General features: G+C 45.9%; 1 protein-coding gene across 2 annotated transcripts; it reads left to right on the top strand.

Annotated features, from left to right (window-relative positions):
* The first annotated feature begins 1192 nt into the window (after positions 1-1192).
* Anp32b (acidic nuclear phosphoprotein 32 family member B) lies at positions 1193-24661 on the top strand. Of its 2 annotated transcripts, none has more exons than XM_027403146.2 (7): positions 1193-1599; positions 10852-11001; positions 15157-15279; positions 19869-20097; positions 21933-22057; positions 23330-23399; positions 24218-24661. In XM_027403146.2, the coding sequence occupies exons 1-7, from the start codon at positions 1546-1548 to the stop codon at positions 24283-24285; spliced, it is 819 nt and encodes a 272-aa protein (XP_027258947.1). In that variant the 5' UTR covers positions 1193-1545; the 3' UTR covers positions 24286-24661. The 2 variants fall into 2 exon arrangements, with proteins under 2 accessions (XP_027258947.1, XP_027258948.1); XM_027403147.2 differs by lacking the exon at positions 1193-1599 and adding an exon at positions 3070-3221.
* Positions 24662-24758: the final 97 nt, after the last annotated feature.

Raw genomic sequence — 24758 nt, 5'->3', positions numbered from 1 at the left:
AGTTTATAGCTTTTTTTTTTTTTTTTTTTTGCAAAAGCTTCTTTGCATAGCTCAGTGGAGCTTATCACCTTATAGTTAGGTATCTTTCCTGACAAGGAGCATACCACACCCTTTCCCCACATCTTCATCTTGGGTCTTCCAGGAGACTCCAATAGGAGTCATGAATCTACACCTATATTCACCTTTAGCCATAACCTTCAAACTTTCTTTTCTCTTGAATTGTTATTTCTCAAACTGATATATAATCCAATTAAAAGTCTGAGCCCCTAAGGCAAAATGTAATGGGGAGAGGTTTCTTCAATAAAAATGTTAGGCTAACCCATAGGATTTTGCTTAGTAAACCGTGCTTAATCCTTGGTGCCTCTGGTTACTATCACAAGCAGGTAGGCACCTGAATTAACACTAAATTCCTGCACCCCAACGTTATGCTTTAAATTCAGGAACCCTCAAAATAAGGCCTGCCCAGGATTCATCTTAATGGAGACCTTCCGTGGGTGCCCCAAGAAGAGATAAAAGCCGGGGGGGGGGGCAGACGGACTGAGGCTTCTTTAAAATTGCTAATGGGTTCCTCTGCTAGTAACTAACGTTAAAGTGTTTAAAAACAGTACTTATGCAGAGTTCTTTTATTACTTCTTAGCTAGTTTGTAGTTTATGTACTGATGAAGAAATAAAGTCTTATGGCATATTTTTGAAAATATTTAAAAACAAGCGCCCAGGATTAATTGAGTCTCCTAAACTGGGATGCCCTATGCAGCTGCTCATGTCCTATTGCAGCCTCCTCGCTGGTGCCACGCGGTACAACACGACCGGGCAGCGATCACACCCTCACGAGGGTCCTCGAAGGCACTTGCAACACCACGGACTGTGGGGCCAGGCTGTTGACCCCAGCCTGGGGGATGGGGTGAACCCCAAAGCCTCTGAGGGCGTCGGAAGGCGAGGAGGAGGTTCTGCGGGTGGAACTGGGTTCGGGAGACCCCACCCCCCACCCCGAAGGCGCGAAGCAAAACCTGCCGCACAGACGAGCAGGCGAAAGTGGGGGGTCCCTGGCGCCGGAAGGTCTTACATCAGCCAGCCCACGTGCGACCCGAAGGCCTGGAGGCGCGCGCGGCCCGGGAGGCGGTGCCGCAGTCCGGGCTGAGCTTAAGGCGGCCCCGCCCCGCCCTCAGTGCGCCTCCCTAGTCCGTGCTGCAGCCCGGGCTCCTGAGCCGAGCGGCGCCGCGCAGGGCCGAGTGGAGACGAGCAGCAGCCGCCGCGTCGCGTCGCCGGTTTAAGCGCAGTGCGGGGCCTTGGCCGGGGGCGGCGGTAGTGAGGCCAGAGCCGCGCTCCAACCCCCTTTTCCCTCCATGGTTTCTCTCCGCTCCCGCGAGTAACTTGGCTCCGGGGGCTCCGCTCGCCCGCACGCCCGCACGCCGCACGCCTCTCGGGACCACGCCGCCTCCGCCAGCCGCCTCCTTCCGACGGCCCTCGCCGCAAAGGCCGGGTCGCCTCTCCCCCCTCCGCCCCCGCCGCGGAAAGTTAAGTTTGAAGAGGGGGGACGAGGGGAACATGGACATGAAGAAGAGGATCCACCTGGAGCTGAGGAACCGGACTCCGGCGGCTGTAAGCAGAACCCCTCGGGCGCCCGCGCCCCCGATGACTTGCAAGTAATGGTGGCCACCTGCGGGCCACGGGGCTCCGGCCACGGCGCGGGGAAGGCGCTGCTCGCAGCTCGGACGGGGACAGGGAAGGCGGGCGGAAGGCGCGGAGGGGGGAGCGAGCGCGCGGGCATTAACTCTTTGGCGCCCGCGGGCCCCCGTGGCCACGGGGAGGACGGAGGGTGGAAAAGCAAACTTTGAGACGCTTGCCCGCTCGGTCCTCTCCCGGAGGAAGCGCGTGTGCGTGTGGCTGGCGGCGAGGGCGGGCGCGGGGGTTGTGTAACGCTGGGAGCCATGTTTGCAGCCTCCCGGGATGCGCGGCCGGGCGGAGGCCGGGCCTGTCGAGGAGCCGCGCCGCCGGCCCGCCGCGGCCGGGCCGGGTTCCATGCGCCCCGGCCGCCGGGGGGGAGCGGCCCGGGAGGCCTCGCGGGCCGGGCTCGCGGGGTCGCGCCGAGGAGGGGGTTCGGGTCCCTGAGGGGCGCGGAAGCCCCTCGGGCGCGGCCTGGCGCGGAACGGGGGAGGGGCGGGCCTAGCGGCGGAGGTGGCGCAACCGCCGCCCCTCCCGAGGCCAAGTTTGAAAAAAGGATGCGCTTCCCGCCATTTTTCAAGCCTAAAAATACAACTTTCCCCCTCCTTTGCCCGGCTCGCCTTCGCCCTCGGCCTTGCCCACGCGGGGCTCCTGGGGCGGCCGGGCACCGTCACCGCGGTGGCTTCGCCCTCCCCCGCGCCGCCGCCCGGGGCCTTGCCCGAGAGGGAGGCCGGCCCCTCGGTGTGGGCGGCCGGCGGCTCCGCGCGCCAGCCGGGGCGCGCCACAGCGCCATGTTGGCGGGCGCCGTCTTCCTCCGCCGGGTGAGCCGGCCGCCCTCGCGCTGCCTGTCGGTCCACGGGCTGCCCCCGCCCCGCGGGCTCGGCTCCGCGCGCGCTGCAAGCGCGGCACTCGGCCACCGCCGCCGCCTCATCCCCTCCTCGCGGGCGCCCTCCCCCTTCTTAAAAGGGCAACGGTGGCCGACGCGGGGCTGGGGTGGCCTGGGCCCCGCACGTGCTCCGCGCGGCCTCTGCGAGCCACCGTGCACAGGCCGCGGGCCGGACGCCGCCCTCGTGCGCCGCGGCGCGTGTGGGCACGACCCTGGGCCCTTGCTGCGGTCTGCCAAGGGTGGCCCCCGGCCCCGGCTGGCGCACGCAGGTGGCTGTGGCTAACAAGTTGGGAACTTGTGGAGATGGCCTGCCCGGGTGCGCCTGGCGTGCCCGAGGCTTTGTGTTCCTGCCACAGGCCTTGAGGTCGGCACCACCGGGGTGTGGGGCGGTCCCTGAGGACTGATTGGGTGGTGTCTCTGTCCCCGGGGCCCCGAGTATTTCACCGGCACGTGTCCCTTCCATCTCCCAGTCAGACATTTTGTGCCCACCACGTGCTGGGAAATTGAGTTGTTAAACCATCTTCCTTCAACTTGAGAAAGATGAGTTAAATACCTTGAGCCTTTCGTTCCAGGCAAGCCACAAAAAAGTCAACAGTATGAAATAACTCAATTTAGGTACAGGATCCGTTTTCAACTTAAACCCTCTTGCCAAAGTCAGGCCATGGAACTAAAAGTGAGTTTGTGAGTACATATTTAAAGGGCCCAAAAGCAACAAGTGGTTGTGGATGCGGCATTGGACATCTTGGTCTCTAGGATCACTGATTTATTGTGTATTTACCTGTAGTATGTCAGGGCCTGAAAAAACGATCGATCGTAAACAAGACCTGGAATATCCCCTGCCCTTCTGGGCCTCAGGTTCAGAGGCCACCTGGGTGGGTTAGAGGGCCCATGTGAGGGTATCTTATTGAGATCATCATGTCGTTGTGTGAAGGGAAATCTCCTTTTCGGGAGCCAGGCCATTGGCAGATGCTTATTTGGAAGAACTTTGACCCAAAACAGAGCGGTTTTAAAGGGGAAATGCTGTAGATGCTTTTTATAATTTTTTATGTGTTTTGCCTGTGTGTATGTCAGCGTGAGGATGTCAGATCTATCTTTCTTTTGGTTTTTCAAGACAGGGTTTCTCTGACTTTGGAGGCTGTCCTGGAACTAGCTCTTGTAGACCAGGCTGGTCTTGAACTCACAGAAATCTGCCTGCCTCTGCCTCCTGAGTGCTGGGATTAAAGGCCTGGGCCACCAACGCCCAGCACTACTCTTAAGATCTAATCCAGCCAAGTGGGATGCAGCTGCCATGTTGGTGCTGGGAATTGAACCCCGGTCCTCTGAAAAAGCAGACTGCTGTTAACTGCTGAGCCATCTCCATGTAGAGAGAGGAGGAAAAGAGAGTGTGTGTTAAGACAAGGTCTCAATAAATAGGTAGTCTCTGTTGGCTTCTATGTTGCCATCCCCGTGCCTCAGCCTCCTGAGCGCTGGTACTATTACACCCAGCAATGTTTGGGGGATCAAAAAAATGTTTTTCTCAGTGTCATAGGGCAAGTGGGACGTTCCAAGATGGCGCTTTTTAAATGAGCTCATCCCTCTTGAGCGTGGTGGTGCATGGCTTTATATCCCAGCACCAATAGGCAGAAGCAGGCAGATCTCAGTAAATACAAGGTCAGCCCAGTCAAAACAAAACAACCCCCAGCTCTTTGTATACAGTGTAATGTCCTAGAATATACTTAAGAAACACGTGCTACTTCCAATTTGCTGGGGAGTAAGGTTGGCCCTATTAGGACCCTATAGATTTGTCACAGAGGTACCAAAAGATCTCTATCCCCAGAGGAATATGATTTTTTTGTTTTGTTTTTTGAAACAGGGTCTCTCTGTGGCTTTGGAACTTTGAATGTGCTTTTTAAAAATATTTGCGGAGCCTGGTGGTGGTGGCCCATGCCTTTAATCCCAGCACTTGGGAGGCAGAGGCAGGCAGATCTCTGTGAGTTCAAGACCAGCCTGGACTACAAGAGCTAGTTCCAGGACAGCCCCCAAAGCCACAGAGAAACCCTGTCTTGAACCCCCCCCCAAAAAAAAATATTTGCCTGGCAGCAGTGGCACACACTTTTGATCCCCACCCAGCACTCGGGAGGCAGAGGCAGACAGATCTCAGATCTCAGTGAGTTCAAGGCCATCCTGGTCTACAAATAGAGTTCCAGGACAGCCGGTACTGTTACAATGAGAAACCCTGCCTCAAAATAAATAAATAAAATGTGCATTGGTGTTTTACCTGTGTATGGGTGTCCGGTCCCCTGGACTGTAGTTAAGAGACAGTTGTGAGCCACTTTGTGGGTGCTGTCAATTGGACCCTGTGCCCTCTGGAAAAGCAGTCAGTATTGGTACCTGCTGAGCTATGTCTTTAGCCCCTGAACATACTTTTTGCGAGGGGGGGGTGGTATTTAAAGACATGTTGGTACTTAAAACTAAGTGTGGTGTGTGTGTGTGTTTATGGTGTTCTTGTTGGGTTTTTGTTTGTTTGAATCTTGGACATCTCTGAAACATTTATCATATTGGTGGTTGGCTCTTTTTCTTCCAAAGTACATAAGGCCCAAGATAACATGCTTAGGTCCATGTGTTATACCTCTGTTAGTTATAAACATGGGTGTGCCCTGTTCCTCAAGGGAGGTTTTTAAATATTTCAATTTTTTTTCCAAAGTCCAAACCATACTCTTGTAGAAGAGTGTATTTTCACGGGGGGGGGGGTGGTGGCTTAATGACATCATCCCCCCCCCCAAAAAAAAACAGCTCACCAAAGATAATAAATTCAAAAGATTTTATGGGCAAGAATAGGCGGGGGGGGGGGGGGGGGTTGCTGGGGATTGAACCAAGGACGTCTGCTCTATTAATAAGCTTCCAGCCTTATCCCACAGGAACTTTCTAGTTTGTGTAAAACTACTATGTACTAGATAGTAGGGGTGTCTCTCGGTGCCAGACCTGACTCGGTATGTATGAAGCCATTGGTTCATTCTCCAGCATTGCCACCCCCCAAAATAGGAGAGAAATGTGTATATAAGAGTTTTTACTGGGAATGAATTGTACAGAGCTAGAACATAAAACATATGCCACAAAAACTGACGGGATTTTTTCAGTAAGGTGAGAAAGTGCTAGAGCACAATCGCAAGACATACCATGTCATGCAGCTGCCGTGCTTCAAAGTTGGAAGGGAGCCTGTGGTGGTGTGAGGTTCTTAGCTTCTGTTCTGAGTGTGCATACAGGCTGCTGCTCTGTGTGTGCCCTTTCTCACCCCTTAGCCAGTACAGCTAACCCTCTAACCAGAGTTGGAAAACCAAGTAGCTTCTTACTAGAGCTTAAAACAAAAAAATTCTGCCCCTGAAACCGCGGTGTGTGCCCTGCATGTGACTGTTCATCAGTTATCAGTTCATCTTAGACCTAGTTGACTGGGGGAAGCAGACTTCCTTAGACACATCTTCCTTTTGTGTTGTCCTACTGTGGCCACCACCCCCAACTTTTGGCATCTGTTGTTTAGTGTGATATACTACTAAGCTCTATGGGATATTCTAATTGGTTGCATAGCAACTAATTGGGGTTGTTTTTCTTTGTACAGTAATACATCTTTAAAGAAAATTAGATGCAGATATGCCAAAAAAACGGTCGATAAAAATACGCAGTACACACTTAACCTTTCCATACATTTGGTGTGTGGCTTAAAATTGCTTAATTTTTTTTCCCAACTTGGATCGTGTTATAAAATATGTACTGTCTTAAAGAAGAGCCTTAAAGAAGAGCCTTAGTGACTGTCTAGTTGCTTTTCAGAATTGTTAGGACACACAGGCATTTCCTCTTCTGGGGTGGAGTATCTTTCTCAACTTCCCTGCCATCTGAAGGATTGCCACTATGAATATGAGCCTAGTGTGATCATTGAAGAACAGAATTCGATTGTTTATCTTTGGGTTTCTAATGCTCTTTTTGGTGTATGTACATGTGAAGTACTTGTGGGAATTGGTTCTCTCCCTCGTGTGGACCTCAGATTGTTAGGCTTCGCAACAAGTATTTTTTTCTTTTTGGGGCGGGGGTGGTTTTCAAGATGGTTTCTCTGTGGCTTTGAAGACTGTCCTGGAACTAGCTCTTTGTAGACCAGGCTGGTCTTGAACTCAGAGATCCTCCTGCCTCTGCCTCCTGAGTGCTTGGACTAAGGGCATGCGCCACCAACGCCCAGCAGCAGCAGCAAGCATTTTTCTGCTGAGCCCTGACATCCTGGCTGTGTGTGCTATCCTTAAATTGAGTTTCAAAACCTGCTTCTGCTGGGTTTTGGGACTAAAGGTGTGTGCCAGCATGCCCACCTTCATCTTGTTTTTATAGCTGGAGATGACTTCTTGTTCTTTTCTCCTCTCAAATTCTGGGATCGTAGTTCTGCATCATTATTGTGGATTTTAGGGGTGCCAGGGATCAGACCCAAGTTTACGCATACTAAGCAAGGATTCTACCAACAGTGTTACATTCGAAGCCTTGTCTTTCTCCCCTCTCTCTACCTCCACCCGAGATAGGATTTCTTCAAGAAGCACTGGCTGTCCTGGAACTCTGAACTCAGATCCTTTGGGTTCTGTCTCCTTAGTGCTGGGATTTAAGGTGTGTTCTGCCTTGTCATTTTATTGTGGTTTTGGGATTGAATTCAGGGCTCCCAGCATGCTGGATTAGTACTGCTACCCAGGTCTACCCCCTTGCCCTGTTGACACATTGCAAGCATTCTTTTCTTCATTTCTGAAATTAAAAAATTGTGTGTGTTCCAATGTAAGTTTCTGTGGGGGTCAGAGGACAGCTTTGGGAGTCTATTCTCCCTTGTTTGAGTCTGTTTGTGGGTATTTTCTATAGGGTGGACTCTTTTCATAAAGCAAGTTTATTTTAGTACACTACAGAGAGAGAAGCAGGCAAGGCAGTAGCAAACCATTGTCCTTTAATGACACAGGGCTGTAATCCAGCACTAGGCCTTAGGCCTTGCACGGACTTCTGAAACCTCAGAGCCCATTTCTAATGACACTTCCTTCGGAAGGCCCTACCCCCTAACATTTCTCAAGCATTCAAAGACATCAGCCTGTGGGGGCAGTTTATTCAAACCACCATAACTCAAAATATTTCTCTATTCCTTTCCCCTCTCCTGGGACAAGTATGTAATTGGGCAAGATTGCCCGATCTTGACTGTAGGTAAAATTGGACATTTCCCAGAGTAGCTGAAGGAATGGAACTGAGAAAGGGTTGGAAAGGAAGAAAGGAAAAACTTAGTGATATTCCTTGTAACTAGAGAACTCAGTGTAAGAGTTGAAGGAAAACTGGTGGCTCATGCCTTTAATCCCAACACTTCAAAGGGTAGAGACAGGTAGATCTCTGGGTTCCAGGGCGGCACAGTGAGACTCTGCCCTAAAAATAAGAATTAAATAGCTAGTCTCCTGTATCCTCAGCTAACATCAAATTCTAGATGAAGATGACCTTGGAACTCCTGATCTGCTCATAAAGTGTCGGACAAGGCTGAGGACTGTGCCATTTGGTTTCAAGTTTTTTTTTTTTTAAGTTTTGTGATGTACTTTTTTTTAAAATTTGAATTAGAAACAAGATTGTTTTACATGTCAATCCCAGTTCCCTCTCCCTCCCCTCCTTCCCTACCATCCCCTCAGTTGTCCTTAAACATTTACTTTATTCACATTTGAGAAAGAAGCAAGTTCAATTGGAGACTGATCGTAAAAATAAATTTGACCTTCAAAATTAAATTTTGCATCTCTGAGCAGGTTACCTTGCTGTGTCTTGGCCATGGGATTCATCAATCTATGTGCAGGTTGGGGGCCTGCTTTCCCTCCCTAGGGGTTTTGTTCGTGTTGTTTGTTTGAGACTGAGTCTTAACTATGTAGCTCTGGATGTCCTGGAACTCTAAATAAGCCTTGGGATTAATAGTATGTGCCACCATGTCTGGTTGCTTATGAAATTAATTTAGTATTTGTATGTCTGCGTGCCTGCCATATGTATTAAAGTCCCTGCAGAGGCCAGAAGAGGATGTCAGATCCCCTGGAGCTGGAATTGGCAGGCAGTTTTGAGCTACCTGATTTGGGTACTGGAAACTGAACTGGAGTCCTCTGGAGGAGCAGCAAGTGCTCTTAAACTCTGAGTCATCTCCAAGAGTCTGTCTGTTGAGCTCACACTTGCCTGATAAGATTACAGGCATGTTCTCCCTCCCTTGCCTTGACTCCTTTTTCTGAGATGATCTTGAACTTGTGGTCTCCACTTCCTGAGAACCTGGCACGACTGACTTGTACCCACCACTCAGACCCAGACTTGAAGAGAGCTAGCCAGTGGCACTTTTAGACCTTCCTCTGAGCACAGCCCTATGGCTTGGCCTAATGTGGCAACTCCAACACCCTGTTCTGGGCTCACTGTCTAGCGGTTTATCCTGCTGTGCCTCTGGAGCTCCGGGGGTAAGACACTTCCTTAACATTCTCAGCATTTCTGGAAAAGTCAGGGTGAGTGCTTTCTGAACTTCTTGTCCTTTCACTTTGGAACTTAGCCCACATTGTGTTCCTCTCAGTATGAGGTTAGGGGTCTGTTTCACCTTTACCTGAAGTTCAGTGTCTTCCCAGCCCCTTTCATTTCTTTCTAAATTAAAAAAAATATTATGTATGTGGTGTGGAAGTGTCCTGCATGTGGAAATCAAATATCAGTTCTCTGCGACTTCTTGGTTTCTCAAGATGGTTGTAGCTCTCTGTGTAGCTCTGGCTACCCTCAAACTCAGATTCACCTTCCTCTGTCTCCTGAGTACTGGGTTCAAGGTGTGTGCCATTACCAGCATCCCTCTGCTACCTTTTTTTTTTTTTTTTTTTTTTTGAGACAGGTTTCTCTGTGTATCTTTGGAGCCTGTCCTGGAACTGCCTTTGTAGACCAGGCTGGTCTGGACTCAAAAAGATCCAGCTGCCTGGGCCGATGTGTGCCTATAAGTCTCCTCAAAAAACTGTTCCTGTAGGTTCTCATTTCTAAAACCTAAAACCTCTCTCTCATCCATGTCCAGCCCAAACTCAGGCCTACAGGTGTCAACCACTTTAACAACCCTTTCCCCCAGCTGCCTCTTGATAGACTCCATTTTGCTATTTGCAAGTGCTTTCTCAACTACATGTGTGTTGCTTGTGGCGGTGTTTCTTTGTATAGTGGCGATGTTGACTCTGAGTTCACAGTGCACTTGCCTCTTCCCCAGTGATGGAGTTGCTGTCCTTTTGTCTCCCACTCCCAGTGGTAGTTTCTCATGACCCCTCACAGTGGTTAAAGTTGAATCTTGGCAATTGAAAGAACTACCCAGGAGGTAATTTTTATCCTGACCTGGGAAGTTAAATGGCATACTCCTCACTTACTTGGATATATTAGTGTTGTTTTGTATGGCATTTTAACTTGTTATACAGGAAATGGTGGGCATGGTGATATACATCTGTTATACCAACACTCAGGAGGCAGAGGCAGTCAGATCTCTGAATTAGAAGACCTTTGGCTCCATAGTGAGTTCTTCTCAACCAGGGCTACATAGTGAGACCCAGTCTAAAATAAAACAAAAGGTCGGAAATTGGGAAATGTGCCGGTGTAAATATCCTTAGCCAGGATATGTGCGTGCATGCGTGTGGAAAGGAAAATCCAGGCATAGTGGTGCATGCCTTTAATTAATCCTAGCACTCAGGAGGCAGAGAAGCAGACAGATTGGGGCCAGCCTGATTTACATAGTGAGTTTTAGGGAAGCCAGGGCTATGTAGAGATTGTCTTCAAAAGACAAGACAAAACAAAACACAAAAACATAGCTGAGAAACTATTCAGAAGCTGAGTGGTGGTGATATCGGTTAACCCTGCTTCAGAGCAGTAGGCTCCTTGAGATCAAGTGTTCGATGCCTTGATGGTGAAGTAGAGAGGTCATCTCCCTGGTGCCCTTCCTGCCCTTTAAGGTGCAGTCTAAGAGGGTTTCTTCACTCCTCACTTGAAGTTAGACAAAGCCCCTTCGAGTCACAGCCGTGGAAAGAACGGGATATAGCTTCACTTACATTCTGAGAACCGTGGTGCCTCTGGGATATGGAGCACACGACACCATTTATTTATTTGTGGCGTGAGTTAGCAGTGGGCTTTGGGGTCTTAACTACGCTGCTACTATAAGGCTAATCGTGCTTTATTTATTGTACCTGAGCCTATTCTTGAGGCTGTCCTTGAGTGTGTTTTATGGAGTCATGTTTAGGGTTTTTGCTTTTGTTGTCTCCTGTTGTGTGTGGTTTTAAAAACTTATTCCCTTTTTTTGTTTGTACCCACAGGTTCGAGAACTTGTCTTGGACAACTGCAAAGCAAATGATGGAAAAATTGAGGGGTTAACAGATGAATTTGTGAACCTAGAGTTCCTCAGTTTAATAAGTGTAGGCTTATTTTCAGTTTCAGATCTCCCCAAGCTACCTAAATTGAAAAAGGTAAGTTTTCTTTTTGTTGTTTGTTTTGCTTTGTTTGAGGCTGTCCTGGAACTTGCATATAGACCAGGCTGGCCTCAAAATCACAGAGATCCACTTTTCTCTGCCTCCTGAGTGCTGGGAAAAAGGTTTTTTCTTTATTTTTTAAGTAAAAGAGAACCTTCAAGAAGGAGAAATGTATAGGTTTGCTCTATGTGGCAGAAGCAGCACAGCTTTAGTGGGCGCTGGCACTGGGAGGTTGTGGGCTCTCTTCCTTTCTAAAGTGGTTCAGCCTCATCACCTGTTGTAGTTATACTTGACCTGCAGAATTGCAGCAAATGCTTTGGAAATAATACTTGTTGGATTATGAGTTGCTTTATAAATAATCGGTTAATTGCTGAAGTTTTGTTTCCATTAGCTAGATTTTGCTATTAGGCTCTGGCTCGGGGGTCAAAAAAGCTTCCCTCTTTCCAAGCTTTCACATACCTGTTGATGAAAAGGAAAGTGAAGACTGTCTTCCCTGTGAAGGGTTTGCATGTGTTTATGTGTTCAGAGGCATCAGATGTGGAGGTGGAGTTATAGTTTGTAAGCTGTTCCTGTGGGTGCTGGAAGCCGAACCCGAATTCTTCAAGGACAGCAAGTGCTCTTAACTGCTCAATCATCTCTAGCCCTGCCTTGTAATTTTTCAATAACTAGAGAGTTTGAAATGTTTGTGATTGACTAGAAAAGTCCTGTGTAACAAAGCCTGCTACAGGCCAGATTATGTGCTATCTGCCTGTAATTCAGTTCTTTTTTGTTTGTTTTGGTTTGGTTTGGTTTTTCGAGACAGGGTTTCTCTGTGGCTTTTCAGAGATCCACCTGCCTCTGCCTCCCGAGTGCTGGGATTAAAGGCGTGCGCCACCAACGCCCGGCTGTAATTCAGTTCTTAGGAGGCAAAAACATGTTAAGGACTGTGAGTCCCAGGCCAGGCAGAGCTACTGTCTCCTATGTCTGTGGGCTCCCCAACCCCACCCCCACCCCACCCCCAAAAAAAAAAACAAGCCTGCTACAGTTCTCTCTGATCTTGGCCATTGTTAGTTCACTTCCCCTGTAGTCAAACTCTCTAGCCTTCTAATAACTTCCAGAAAGGCAAAAAAAAACACTTAAAGGTTTTCTTTTGTCTCTGTATTTGTCAAAGAGGTGAAAGAAACTTTGTTCCTGTGTACCTACTGTTTATTGGTAGGTGTGGCCACAGACCCAGAAAGGAACATCAATTTTCCCAAAGCCACTCATAGAACTGTGGTGTTAGGGTCAAATAAGGATCTTTTGTATTGTTGAAGAAAAGGGGGTGTTCACAAATTCTTGCATACATGTGGTAAAGACATACTTCAAACAACACTCATACACATAAACCTAAAAAAAAAAAAAAAACATTTTAGAAGGCACATGTATGGGTTGTCAGTGACATTGGAAAGATGTGTCATCCAGGGACTGCTCAGCCAATAGTGTAAGCTTCTTTCTTAATCCCTTCCCACCCCCCAGTATTTCAAGACAGGGTTTCTCTGTGTAGTTTTATCAAGTACTTATCCTGGTACTTGCTCTGGAGACCAAGCTGGCCTCCAACTCAGAGACCCACCTGCCTCTGCCTCTGCCTCTGCCTCCTGAGTGCTGGGATTAAAGGTGTGCACCACCAACGCCTGGCTGCACAGACTCTTAATAAGAAAAAAAAATTGGTTACATAGGGGCTGGAGAGATGGCTCAGAGGTTAAGAGCACTGGCTGCTCTTCCAGAGGTCCTAAGTTCAATTCCCAGCAACCGCATGGTGGCTCACAACCATCTATCATGAGATCTGGTGCCCTCTTCTGGCCTGCAAGGATACATGCAGACAGAATACTGTATACATAATAAATAAATTTTTAAAAACTTAGTTATATAGCCGGGTGTTGTTGGTGTACGCCTTTTATCCCATCAATTGGGAGGCAGAGGCAGGCGGATCTCTGCGTTCAAGACCAGGGAGCCTGGTCTACAGAGCTAGTTCCAGGACAGCCTCCAAAGCCACAGAGAAACCCTGTCTTGAAAAGCCAAAAAAAAAAAAAAATTTTTTTTTTTTGAATGTTGTGCTAATAAATGGCTTTGGATTCCCTTACTGTCTCTTAATGTAGGAAGATGTTATAGTCTAGCCACGTGGTCTAGATACAGGAGGGAACATTCTGCTGTTATGGTTTTCCAGAAACTGAGAGCCAGGGCTTGATCTTTATTGATTATAGACTAGCAGGGATTTTGTTTTGTTTCTTTTTAAAATTCACCTGAGATGAGTGGGGCACTTACCATAGCATTAATATGGAGATCAAAGAAAAACTCAAAACTCTGTCTTCAGACTTGTGGCATGTGCCTTTATTTACAGAACTATCTCTCACCTGCCCTCCTAGACTAGTATTCTTTAAATCATTACTGTATATGACATCACAAAGCCTGTATTTCATGAAGTTGGTATTTGGCTGGTTTTCTTTTCTTTCTTTCTTTTCTTTTTTCTTTTTTTTTTCTTTTTCTTTTTTTTTTTTTTTGTTGTTGTTGTTGTTTCTTGGCTGTATTTCTTGTGCACTGGGAATTGAACTCATGGATCTCATGAATCCTAGACAACTACTATACACACTACCTATATTCCCAGGTCTTTTGTGCCCTTTTAAAACTTAGAAAACAAGGTCTCTAAGTTGCGTAGAGTGGCATGCTGCCTCAGCCTCCTGGATAAGTGGGTTCCAAGCTCCTGTCACTACCATGCCCAGCCACATGTGGTTTCCATACTTAACACACCAGGCATGTATGTACCACAGTAGCTAGAGCATGAGTTCTTTAGCAGCTCAAGCGTGTGGAGCCAACATGGGCTGTCCACATGCAGCTTTGGTCATGGTCTAGTCACATTTTTGCAGTTCATTTCCCTAACTGTAAATGGGAGGATGAGTATACCACTCAGTAGAGCAAGTGAGGTGATGTGCTCTGAAAAGCACACATAAAACCTTTTTTAAAAAGGTTTCTGGAATGTCTGCCTCACTCATCCCAAATGTTGCAGGCATCTACAAACTACTTGATTTGGATTTTTTTTTTTTTTTTTTTTTTTTTTTTTTGGTTTTTCGAGACAGGATTTCTCTGTTGCTTTGGATCCTATCCTGGCAGTCGCTCTGGAGACCAGGCTGGCCTCAAACTCACAGAGATCACCTGCCACCTGCCTCTGTCTCCCGAGTGCTGGGATTAAAGGCATGTGCCACCAACGCCCAGCTTGATTTGGATTTTTTTTTTAAGATTTTATTTATTTAATATGTATATAACATTCTGCTTCCATGTATATCTGCACACCAGAAGAGGGCACCAGATCTCATAACGGATGGTTGTGAGCCATCATGTGGTTGCTGGGAGTTGAACTCAGGACCTCTGGAAGAGCAGTCAGTGCTCTTAACCTCTGAGCCATCTCTCCAGCCCTTGATTTGGATTTTTTAAAACAACTTTCTCTTTTCTTTTCATGTGCATTAGTGTTTTGCCATGGGTCTCCTGGAACTGGAGTTACAGACGGTTGTGATCTGCCGTGTGGGTGCTGGGAATTGAATCCAGGTCCTCTGGAAAGAGCAGTCAGTGCTCTTAACCACTGAGCCATCTCTCCAGCTACTGGATTTGTGTGTTTTTTCTCTTTTTAAAGATTTTATGTATACAGAATTATGTCTGCCTTTGGCCAGAAGAGGGCACCAGATCTCATTACAGATGATTATAAGCCACCATGTGGTTACTGGGAATTGAACTCAGGGCCTCTGGAAGAGCAGCTAGTGCTCTTAACTGCTGAGCCATTTCTCCAGCCCAAATAAAATAATGTTTATGTTCTAACAAACAGGGCTTCTGGGGGAGTCGGTTCTCTCCACCAGGTGAGTCCCAAGGTTGAACTTGATCTGTCAGCCTTGGCAGCAAGTGCCTTTGCCTGAGGAATCACTTCACCAGCCCTTGTAATTTTGCTGCTGTTTATTTTTGTTAGGAGAAAACATCTTGCTGTGTAGCCAAGGCTGGCCTGAAACTTTGGATTCTCCTGTCTTAGCCTTCTACTGAATCGTGGGGTTGCAGATATATGCAGTGCTGTCTGCCTCATTCTTTGTTATGAGTGTTTGCTTTTTTATCTCAATTCAGTAGTAAGCGATTCTCTGTACATGTGTTTCCTTTTAGCTTGAGCTCAGTGATAATAGAATTTTTGGCGGTCTGGACAGACTAGCAGAAGAACTTCCTAGTCTAACCCACCTAAATTTAAGCGGGAATAAACTGAAAGATATCAGCACCTTGGAGCCTTTGGTAAGTGATTGAGAATTTAGAGAACGGGTTGTTGTCATACTCATTTTCATATTTCTAGTGGGAGAAATGATTGAGAAGAATAATTGGCTTAAAAACTGTCATTCTACTCTATTTCATTGAGTAGCTTTTAAAGGTCATAGTCTCTTTGCTTCCCTGACTGAAATTGTGATGTTATCATGCAGCAGAATTTTTCATGTTTTTTTCTTAATCCTTTTTTAAATATATAGTTACTATAGCCTTAAACTTGTCTCTTGATTATTTTTCCCCCACTAGATTGGCCAAGCTTATTCTGCTTTGTAACAGAACTCTTTGTTCAAGGTGGCATTTCAGCGTAGTCCAGGGCAGCCCCAGTAGTTGTGGGTCTTGTGGTTGGTGATCTTATGCCCCCCCTTTATCACTGTTGCAGAGTTTGGGTAGAAGTAGATTTTTAGTCTTAATGTAGATTAGTTACAGAGACCAAATTTTAAGTGTCTTTTGGCTTGTAAACCTGGTATGTATGGCCTTAAGCAAACTAAGCAGAGAAGACGGTATTCCCTGCCTTACTTAAGAGTTCAGGACAGTCAGGAAGACATTGTATTTTGTTGACTGGAAAACTGTTGGCAGTGAGAGTTCTGCCGCTGTGGGGATTCTAGAGTCAGGGTTAGTAACAGGAGAGAGGCAGCCCCTCAGGCTGGAGTGTGAGAATTAGACAGCATGTGTTTAGAAAATAAAGCGTTTTAGCTCACTGGAAGAATGCTCTGTTGGGGGCTGTGGATTTGGCTCAGTTGGCAGAATGCTTGCTCAGAATGCACAAAACTCTGGGTTCCATAAACTGCACATTGGTTCATGCCTTAATCCTGGGGGCATCAGAAGTTCAAGGTCATCCACCAAGCATAGCAAGTTTAGGCCAGCTTGACCCTGGATTATAAGAAACCCTGTCAAGCCAAAAACAAAACCAAAACCTGCTCTCTCAGTACTCTGGAGGAAGACCGTTAAATTGGTCTGTTGACATTATGGAGGAAGGCAGATTTCGGTTTCTTTCAGTGAAGATGTCCCGATAGATTTAAAGGGGTCTTCAACAGTTGAAAATGTTGAAGCAGTTTTTAATCACTTTACTAAGTCCCGTTATATATTCGTGTTTGAGCTTATGTTTGTTGTTTTTTCTGCCATCCATCCCACTCCCTCAGTTTTGCTAGTTTCACTTTTTCTGTGTAGAGCGGACCATTTCCAAGTTACAGATAATGCCCTGCGTTTTGCTGTATCCAAGGACATTTAATAATTGTTCATTGTAGACTTGTAACCCAGAGAAGAAAAGAATGGCTGTCCTGTTTAAAGAGGAAACTGAGTTTAGAAAGCTTAAGTAATTATTTGGAATTAATGGCAGGATCAAATCCAAATTCAATTAATTTTCCATTGCCCTTGGGACCTGTTTTCTTTCTACATGTAAATTGAGTCTATACCTAAATTTCAGGAAAATCAAATTCCCAGAGAAATACTGACACTGACACACTTCCCCATGGTCTTGTGCCAACCCTGTGTTTATTGCTTGGTGCCAGATCTCTTTATTCTGGGCTGTGCCAAGCTGAGGACTAGCACCCCTTATATAGGGGTGGGTGTGGGGGTGTGTGTTTTAAACGGAGAGTATCTTTCCTTGCTGATAACCAGCTGGTTGTCTTGGAGGCTGAATCCTCTGGGAATCCTGTGTCAATGTTATTAGCACTGAGGCAGAGCACAGACAAATACTGTGCATGGATTGTTTGCTTGAGTGTTCCTGTTCTGGGCTGTAAGAGAGTAGGGTCCCAAGACAGTGAAAGAGAAGTGTGTAATCTTTGTTGTTATGCTTGTACTACTGTAGTGGGTGTGCTATAATGGTGCCCTGTAGAGCCTATGGTAGTTGTTAAAAAACGTCTCTACAAAGTGAATAGAAATAGTATGGCCCTTATTTTACATTGAGGGAACTAAGGCTTAGATGATGCTCCGACATAACTGGCAGAGCTACCATGGCTCGGTACTCCCAAAGCTGCTTGGAAAAGCATGAGCTAGGTTGGCCTCATGTTTCTCACCTAGAATAAAGGAAATCTGTAGGAAAGGTTTAGTGGGGGAGACTCTAGATCCATTTTTGACTTGTGAATGTTCTAGAGTGGGGAAAACACCATCCTCATCCTCATCACCACACATTGTGAACACTGCGTTGAGCCCAGTTTTGACAGGCAATGCAATGATTGTGAATGCCTCTGCTTGCTACAGGGACATTAACGAGAGACAAAGAAGGCATCAGTTCAAACTTCCTGGGACACGTTTTTTAAGAGACCTGGGCCATCCAAATCATCCCCCAAAGCCCTTCTAAATTCTAAGAAGGCAAGCAATATTATTGTTAATAAAAATGTTTAATGTTTATTATGGCTAGCCTATTAGCTTAGGTCAAGTTTCTGACGTGGTACAGTTGTTAAGTTTTCAGCAGGGTTTTACATATCACATTGAGATCCTGTATAATCTGTATTTTGAGCCTGCTGGGCTGTAAGTACAATTTTACTGCTTTAAACAATCTGCAGAGTGCTGTACTTCTGTTGGGTTTGTTACTGTTAACTTGCTTATATTTGATTTCCTACTATACTGTTTGGCATGTCCAAATTATTTGATAATGGGTGCTTTGTCAAACATCTAAGATCAATGCTGTTCAGAAACAGGATTTCCTCGGTGGCCCTGTAAAGTAGTTTCACCAGTGGCCCACTCCACTGGGTAAATAATTTTAGGCAATCCAGGGATCGTGATGTATAACGTCGTCCCAGCTACCCGAGGGGCCAAAGCAAGAGGACTGAGACAAAGGCTTCGTGGTGAGACATACACTTCAGAAAAGGGAGGAGCACATTAGAGTAAACTTTTGTAGGAAGCTGTGTAAATTGATTTTCCTTTTATGTCTTACTTGGAATAGAGTCGGCTCTTACTATAGCCAGGTATGGTATAGAACTCTTAGATCTTAAGATTGAGATTGACGGGGGAGGGGGGTCGGGAGTTTTAGGACAACCTGGGCAATATAAAAAGGCTCTGTCTCCAAAAAGAAAGCTAGTAAACAACCTGTGCTGGTTATTTGGGATGCTGTTACAGCATTTTTTCCTCTTTGGCAAGAAATCATACCTGGGTTTCTAAGGTCATGGCCTGCCCAGTAGGAAACCTAATCTGAAAGTCGCCTGCTAGAAAATCAGCCACCCCTAGAACTGGCAGGGCTGAGCCTGCCTTCCCGAGACATCTGAGAGCTGGCTTTCGTAAGCACTCTTAAAGCATTGTACATTGTGTGTTCGATTGTGGGTATGACATCTGTCTATAACCCTGTTGCTGGGTTTTCCCTGGTTCTGTGTTCCAGAGACTACTCTTGGCAATAAAGCTTATGTAAGCCTTTTCCTGGTGAGGGGATGAAGAGTCTTCTGTAAGGGTCAACAGCCCTTTCCTTGAGGGTCAGATAATGCAAACATGAAGCTTGGTTGGCAGTAGTCTGTATCATAGCTCCTCAACTGTCAGTATAGTCTGAGAGGAGGTGTGTGATAGATGAGCAGATGAGTGTTGTGTGCCAGTAAAACTTGGTTTTAGCTGGGCATTGTGGCGCCTGCCTTTGCTCCTAGCACTTGGGAGACAGGTGCAGACTTGGTTTGGGGCCAGTCGGGGCCATATAGAGAGACCCTGTCTTAGAAACAAAGCTTTAGTTTACAAAATTAGTTATTGAGCCAGATTAGCCCCTTTTAAAACCAACCTTGAAAGCAGAGAATTACAGAGATGCCTTCAGTCCTGAAACAAAGTTCTTTGGATCCAAGTTTCTTCTATGTTGTGTGAAGTGTCATTGTTAGATTTGTTAAAACTTGCTTCATCCAGAGCCTTTTGAGTGTGTGTAGGGGGGGTCTCATGTAGCTGACAATGACTTTGACTTTATGATCGTTTAGCCTCCTGTGTGCTGAGATCACAGGCCTGCCCTACCACACTTGGTTTACGTGGTACTGGGGATCAAATCCATGGCTCTGGGCAAACTATCAAATGAGCTACTTCCTTGTCCCCATATTGATTTTGTTGTTGTTGTTGTTTAGTTTTGTAAGAGGACCAAACTTTTAATTTTTAGAATTAATAAAAGTTGAATGTGTATCTGTCTGTGTACACACATGTAAGAAAGTCACCTGTACTGTAGTAGGCTATTTGTACTATTTTAGAAGGTAGCATACTGTATTTGACAATGCCTTAAGTTTACTTTAGAGAAGTCTGGTAATGTTAACCTCTTCCAAAGATCTTAAAAGAGACAAAAGGAGTGTGAGGTTTCTCTGTTGGTGAAATTTAAGCTCTTGGGTACCCTTCTGCCCAGGCTGGCATACCTCGTGCCAGGTTTCACTCCATCCTCCAGTGCTGCTCATGGGTGGGCCCTGGGTACATTTCAGCTAGATCACACTTAGACTCCTGTTGCTACCGGGAAAAGACATTGTTTTCTAGGGGAGCCAGAAGCATAGTGTGTTCCTGTGTACAGGGATGAATGGGTAGCAACTAATATGGAGCTTAGACTTTTACCTCTTGAAAGTGGTTTGGTAACTTGTTCTTTTGATTTAGGAATTGTGTTTTTTGGTTCTTTCTTTTAGAAAAAGCTGGATTGTCTTAAAAGTTTGGATCTGTTTGGCTGTGAGGTCACTAATTTGAATGATTATCGGGAGAGTGTCTTTAAGCTCCTGCCCCAGTTGTCCTATCTGGATGGCTATGACCGGGAGGACCAGGAAGCACCTGACTCGGATGTGGAGGTGGATGGTGTAGAGGAAGCCCCCGACTCCGATGCCGAGGTGGATGGTGTGGACAAGGAGGAAGAGGATGAAGGTGAGTAAACTGGGTATCTTGTGACCTGACTTCTGTCTTTCTAGAGCCCTGGCAGTGATTCTGCTCAGTGTGTGTGCGCCTGTGTTCCTGTTTCGTTCTATAAACTCTTCGGGCTTTTAACCCTAAAATCCTTGAAAATCAAATGGCTTTATTAGCCCCAGGGTTTTTTTTTTTTATTTTTCTGTGGAGCCAAGTGTTCAGTGGCTGCTTCATGCAAGTCCTTTGTATGCTTGAAGAGCTTGTTCTGTCATCCCTTCCTTGGCTCTGCTTACTGTCCTTCCTAGTTCAGTGCCTGGCCCACAAACTTCAAGGCACATTATCTTAGGTTCTGCTTGGGGGGGGGGGTGTTCAAGACAGGGTTTCTGTGTGGCTTTGGAGGCTATGAGGCTGGTCTGGAACTCACAGAGATCTGTCTGCCTCTGCCTCCTGAGTGCTGAGATTAAAGGCGTGTGCTACCACTGCCCAACTAGGTTCTGCTTTTTTATTCATGAAAGTATTAAAAGTTTTTCATGTGCTTAAGTGTCTTTATATTTTTTGAGTGAATCTGGATAGTCTTTGAAATTGAAAGCCAGGAGTGGTGGTTTAGCACTTTTGAAAACGTACAAGAAAGCAAAGGAGGAAAGACATAAGTCCTTAGTTACAGTTATACAGGGGGGTTAGTTTGCAGCAGCTGGAGACAGGCAAAATTAATGGGATACAAGAGGATAGTGAGCCGAGTAGGTCAGTTCACCCTATTCAAAGTGTCCATATCCAGTTATTCCTAAGTTATTTGTAGTTCTGTAAGTTCACTGTAAATACCACATTCTGCCATTGAGCTATATACCTTAGTTAGCCACTTGTGATAGCAAAACAGCCCAAGGGTGAGGATATGTTGCTCAATAGTAGAAGGCTTGCTTGACTTGTGGAAGGCCCTTAGTTCTTTCTTGAGGACAGCAAAAGAAAAATTAAAAAAGACAAGACTGTAATCGTCTGGAGCTCAAGCAAAGGGTGCTGAAATGAAGAGGCACCAAGTGCCTGAGAGAGACAGAAGGAGGCAGGAAGGAAGTAGGGACTGAAAGTCAGTCTGGGGATAGGCAGGTGGAACTGGAAGGACAGCAGGCAGGAGCCCACAGTGAACTGGAGGCTTTTGAAGGGGACAGCACTGGGGATCCAGGAGCCCAGACTATTCTGTGGCCAGGGTTTAAGCCTTAAAGAGTTCCTGACTTCACAGCTGCTATCAGGTACTTGTTCCTAGAGTGGCTTGTCATTTTTGTTTGGAGGAGCAGGTGTTGAGACTGTCTTGGGTAGCTGGGGCTGGTCATAAACTCCTGGATTTTTCAGGCATGGCCGGAGTAGAAAGCCCTCTTCCTGTAGAAATTGAGGCAGATTTCATTCAGTAAGAATATGGGCCGGGCGGTTGTAGCACACACCTTTAATCCCAGCACTCAGGAGGCAGAGGCAGGTGGATCTCTGAGTTCGAGACCAGCCTAGTCCTCAAGAGCTAGTTCCTGGACAGCCTCCAAAGCCACAAAGAAACCCTGTCTCAAAACAAAAGAATATAGATTATTATTTGAAACTTCTTGATTTTAGGATACTCCTTTGGGATTAAGAAGGGGGGGTAGCTCTAAGTCTTTCCTAGTGTTTGTAGAGCCTACCAACTTATTGTAAGCCAACTTTGACCTTTTCCAGTTAAACCCTGTGGGTCATCAAGGTTATTCAGTAATTTCTTCCTTTCTTTTGGTTTTTTGAGACAGCGTTTCTCTGTGTGGCCCCAGAGATTCACCTGCCTCTGCCTCTGAAGTACTGGGGTTAAAAGTATGCCCAGATTTAGTAATTTCTCTTTTGGATTATTTCAGAAGGAGAAGATGAAGATGAAGAAGAAGATGAGGATGGTGAAGAAGAGGAGGATGATGAAGAAGAGGATGAAGATGAAGACGAAGATGTAGAAGGAGAAGATGATGAAGATGAAGTCAGTGGGGAGGTAATGTGACTGTTTTCTTCCCTTCTGTTAGTGTAAAGACAAAGAGGTGTGGTAGGAAGACAGGCAAAGGCTGATAATGGCAGCTTTTGTCTTAATATGGGATATGCCTACTCAATGCTGCCTAGATACATAATAGCACTTAATGTCTGAATTACCTTTCAAGTTACCAAAGAAATTATGTAGAGTTGTGGTCCAAAGTTCTACATTGAAAGAGTAGATAGCTGAGTTTTGTAAAGTATTTTATGCCTACAATCCCAGAACCTGGGAGGCAGAAGCAGAAGGTCTCAAGTTCAAGACCTGCCTAGGCTAAACAAGACTGTGTCTTCAAAATTGTTTGTACAGGGTCCTGGGTTATAGCCCTACACCACAAACAGAGAAAAATCTGTCCAAACCAGTACTGCAGTGTTAAAAACATTTATTGAGGTTTCTGTTTTAAGTTGCATGCTAATTAAAGCTTACCTGGTGAACTGCTTACTTCTGAACATTGCTATTTTAAGGATAATTTTATTTTACTTACTGAACCGAGGTCTCACTTCGTAGCTTATGATAGACTAAATGTTTGACCACCTGTCCACCCCATCCCTTTTTAGTGGTTAGGATAACAACCACTAAAAATACAGGCTGTGCCTGAATGTGTGTATATGAGTTGTTTACATATATGTCTATATATTACATACATTCCTGGTACCCTCTGAAGTCAGAGAGAGCATTGGATTCCTAGGACTGGAGTTACAGCTAGCAGGTGGTGCTGGGAACCAAATGTAGGTCTTCTGAATGAACATACAAGACTTAACTTCTGAGCCATCTCTCCAGAATTTTGCTCATTTAAAAAAAAAAAATAGCATCTCTGTGCAGCCAACGACCTAAAAATAACAGTTTCACCCTAATGTGTTATTATAACTGTTTTAAAGTATATCCCTCTTTCCATTTAATTTTTTATGAGGGATTGGTGGGGGGGGGTGTTATGTAGCTCAGGCTAGACTTGAATTCCTAATCCACCATATCCAATTGCTAGATTAACAGTTGTGAGCCATCAACCCTGATTTTCTTTGTGTGTGTGTGTGAGAGAGAGAGAGAGAGTTCACACCCATAACGTGACCTGCATGGAGACATAGGACAACTTTTGAGAGTTGTTCACTTTTTTTTGATTCTCCTGTTTTATCTGTGGGTTCCACTGAGTGGTCTTAGATTGCCAGGGTTTCATCTTTACTGGTTGATTGAGCTGTGTGTCTTAGCAGAATCCAGTGATGTTAAGCTGTTCTCTGTGTTTAGGATGAAGAGTTTGGGCATGATGGAGAAGTTGATGAAGATGAAGAGGATGAGGATGAGGATGAGGATGAAGGTGGGCCTGGTGCACATGCTTCCTTTTCTCTTAGTCAAAAAATTAGATGAAAGCTGGGGGATGGTGGTGCACGCCTCCCGCCCCCCGGAAGCAGAGGCAGGTGAACCTCTTGATTTCGAGGCCAGCCTGGTCTCCAGAGTGAGTTTCCAGGACAGGCTCCAAAGCAACACAGAGAAACCCTGTGTGTGTGTGGGGGGGGTGGTGGTGAAAATGCTTCTAAGTCAGGTGTGGATTTTGTTTTTTTGTTCTGTTTTTTACAAGATCTTACTTGTTCAACTTGTCTTAATTAAACTCAATGTTCCTGCTTTGGCTTTCAGAGTTCTGAGATTATGGCTCTGTTAGACTTTGGTCACAATGAGCATATGAAGTGCCCTTGGCTGGTCTTCTTGACACTGATGGTCCATCTTTATGGGTGCAGCAGGCATAGAACACCAGACCCAAACCCTTTAGAGAGTCCAGTTTAACGGCACCCCTGTTTCATGCTAAGCCTTGTGTTATCTTATTTACCTCTCAGAAGAACTTCAAATGTTTCCTTCCTATTGTCAGTCTTTTTAAGTGGTTTGCCCAAGGTCACTTGTGAATCAGTGGCTTAGAAACAGGCTGGCTAGGTGCAGCTGTTGCTGTGTATTTTCATAAATGCTAGGTTGGTACCCTAAAGCTTAAGAAAAAAAGAAACATTTGGAAGGAAAAAACCCTCAATTAACTGTCAGTTGAGGTACTGCTGTACCTTTTGCCTGCTTGGTTTGGTGAAGTATACCTCTTTGCTGTCCCAGGTGGGATGCCTTTACATGGTCTCACTGCTAATTTTTTTATTGCAGAGGAGGAAGAAAGTGGAAAAGGTGAAAAGAGAAAGAGGGAAACAGATGATGAAGGAGATGATGATTAAGACCCGAAACAATCTGCAAGAAACAGAACTGTTGAGTATTGGTTGGACTGCTCATGGATTTGGTAGCTGTTTTAAAAAGGTAGCTGTGATACAAGCCCCAGGACACCCCCACCCAAAGAGCCAAAGAATAGTTCCCAAGACATTCCGCCTTCCTCCGTTTAGCCCCTTGGTAATCCACCACCAAGCCTGGGGACTGCCACCCCAACAAAATTGTAAACGTTGTTAGGTTTCCGTGTAAGACTCTTGCTGTATCGTGACAGCTGTGATTGGTGAGTTGACCGTCCTGGCTGCCAGTTACACTGCGATTGTAACAACATTTTTACTTTCTGTACAACAAGGAAAAGCTTTGTAAATAAAATCTTAACATTTTTGGGTCTGTTTTCTCATGCTTTTCTTTCTTTTTTTAAGACATTAGGACATTTTATGTGATGACTGCCAGAAAAAAAAAAAGTATTTTCTAAGACTGAGTAAAA

The sequence above is a fragment of the Cricetulus griseus genome, chromosome 2 (genome assembly GCF_003668045.3).
Source record: "Cricetulus griseus strain 17A/GY chromosome 2, alternate assembly CriGri-PICRH-1.0, whole genome shotgun sequence".
NCBI lineage: Eukaryota > Metazoa > Chordata > Mammalia > Rodentia > Cricetidae > Cricetulus > Cricetulus griseus.
Note: the sequence above shows the minus strand (reverse complement) of the source record. Positions and strands in the feature narration are given on the sequence as shown.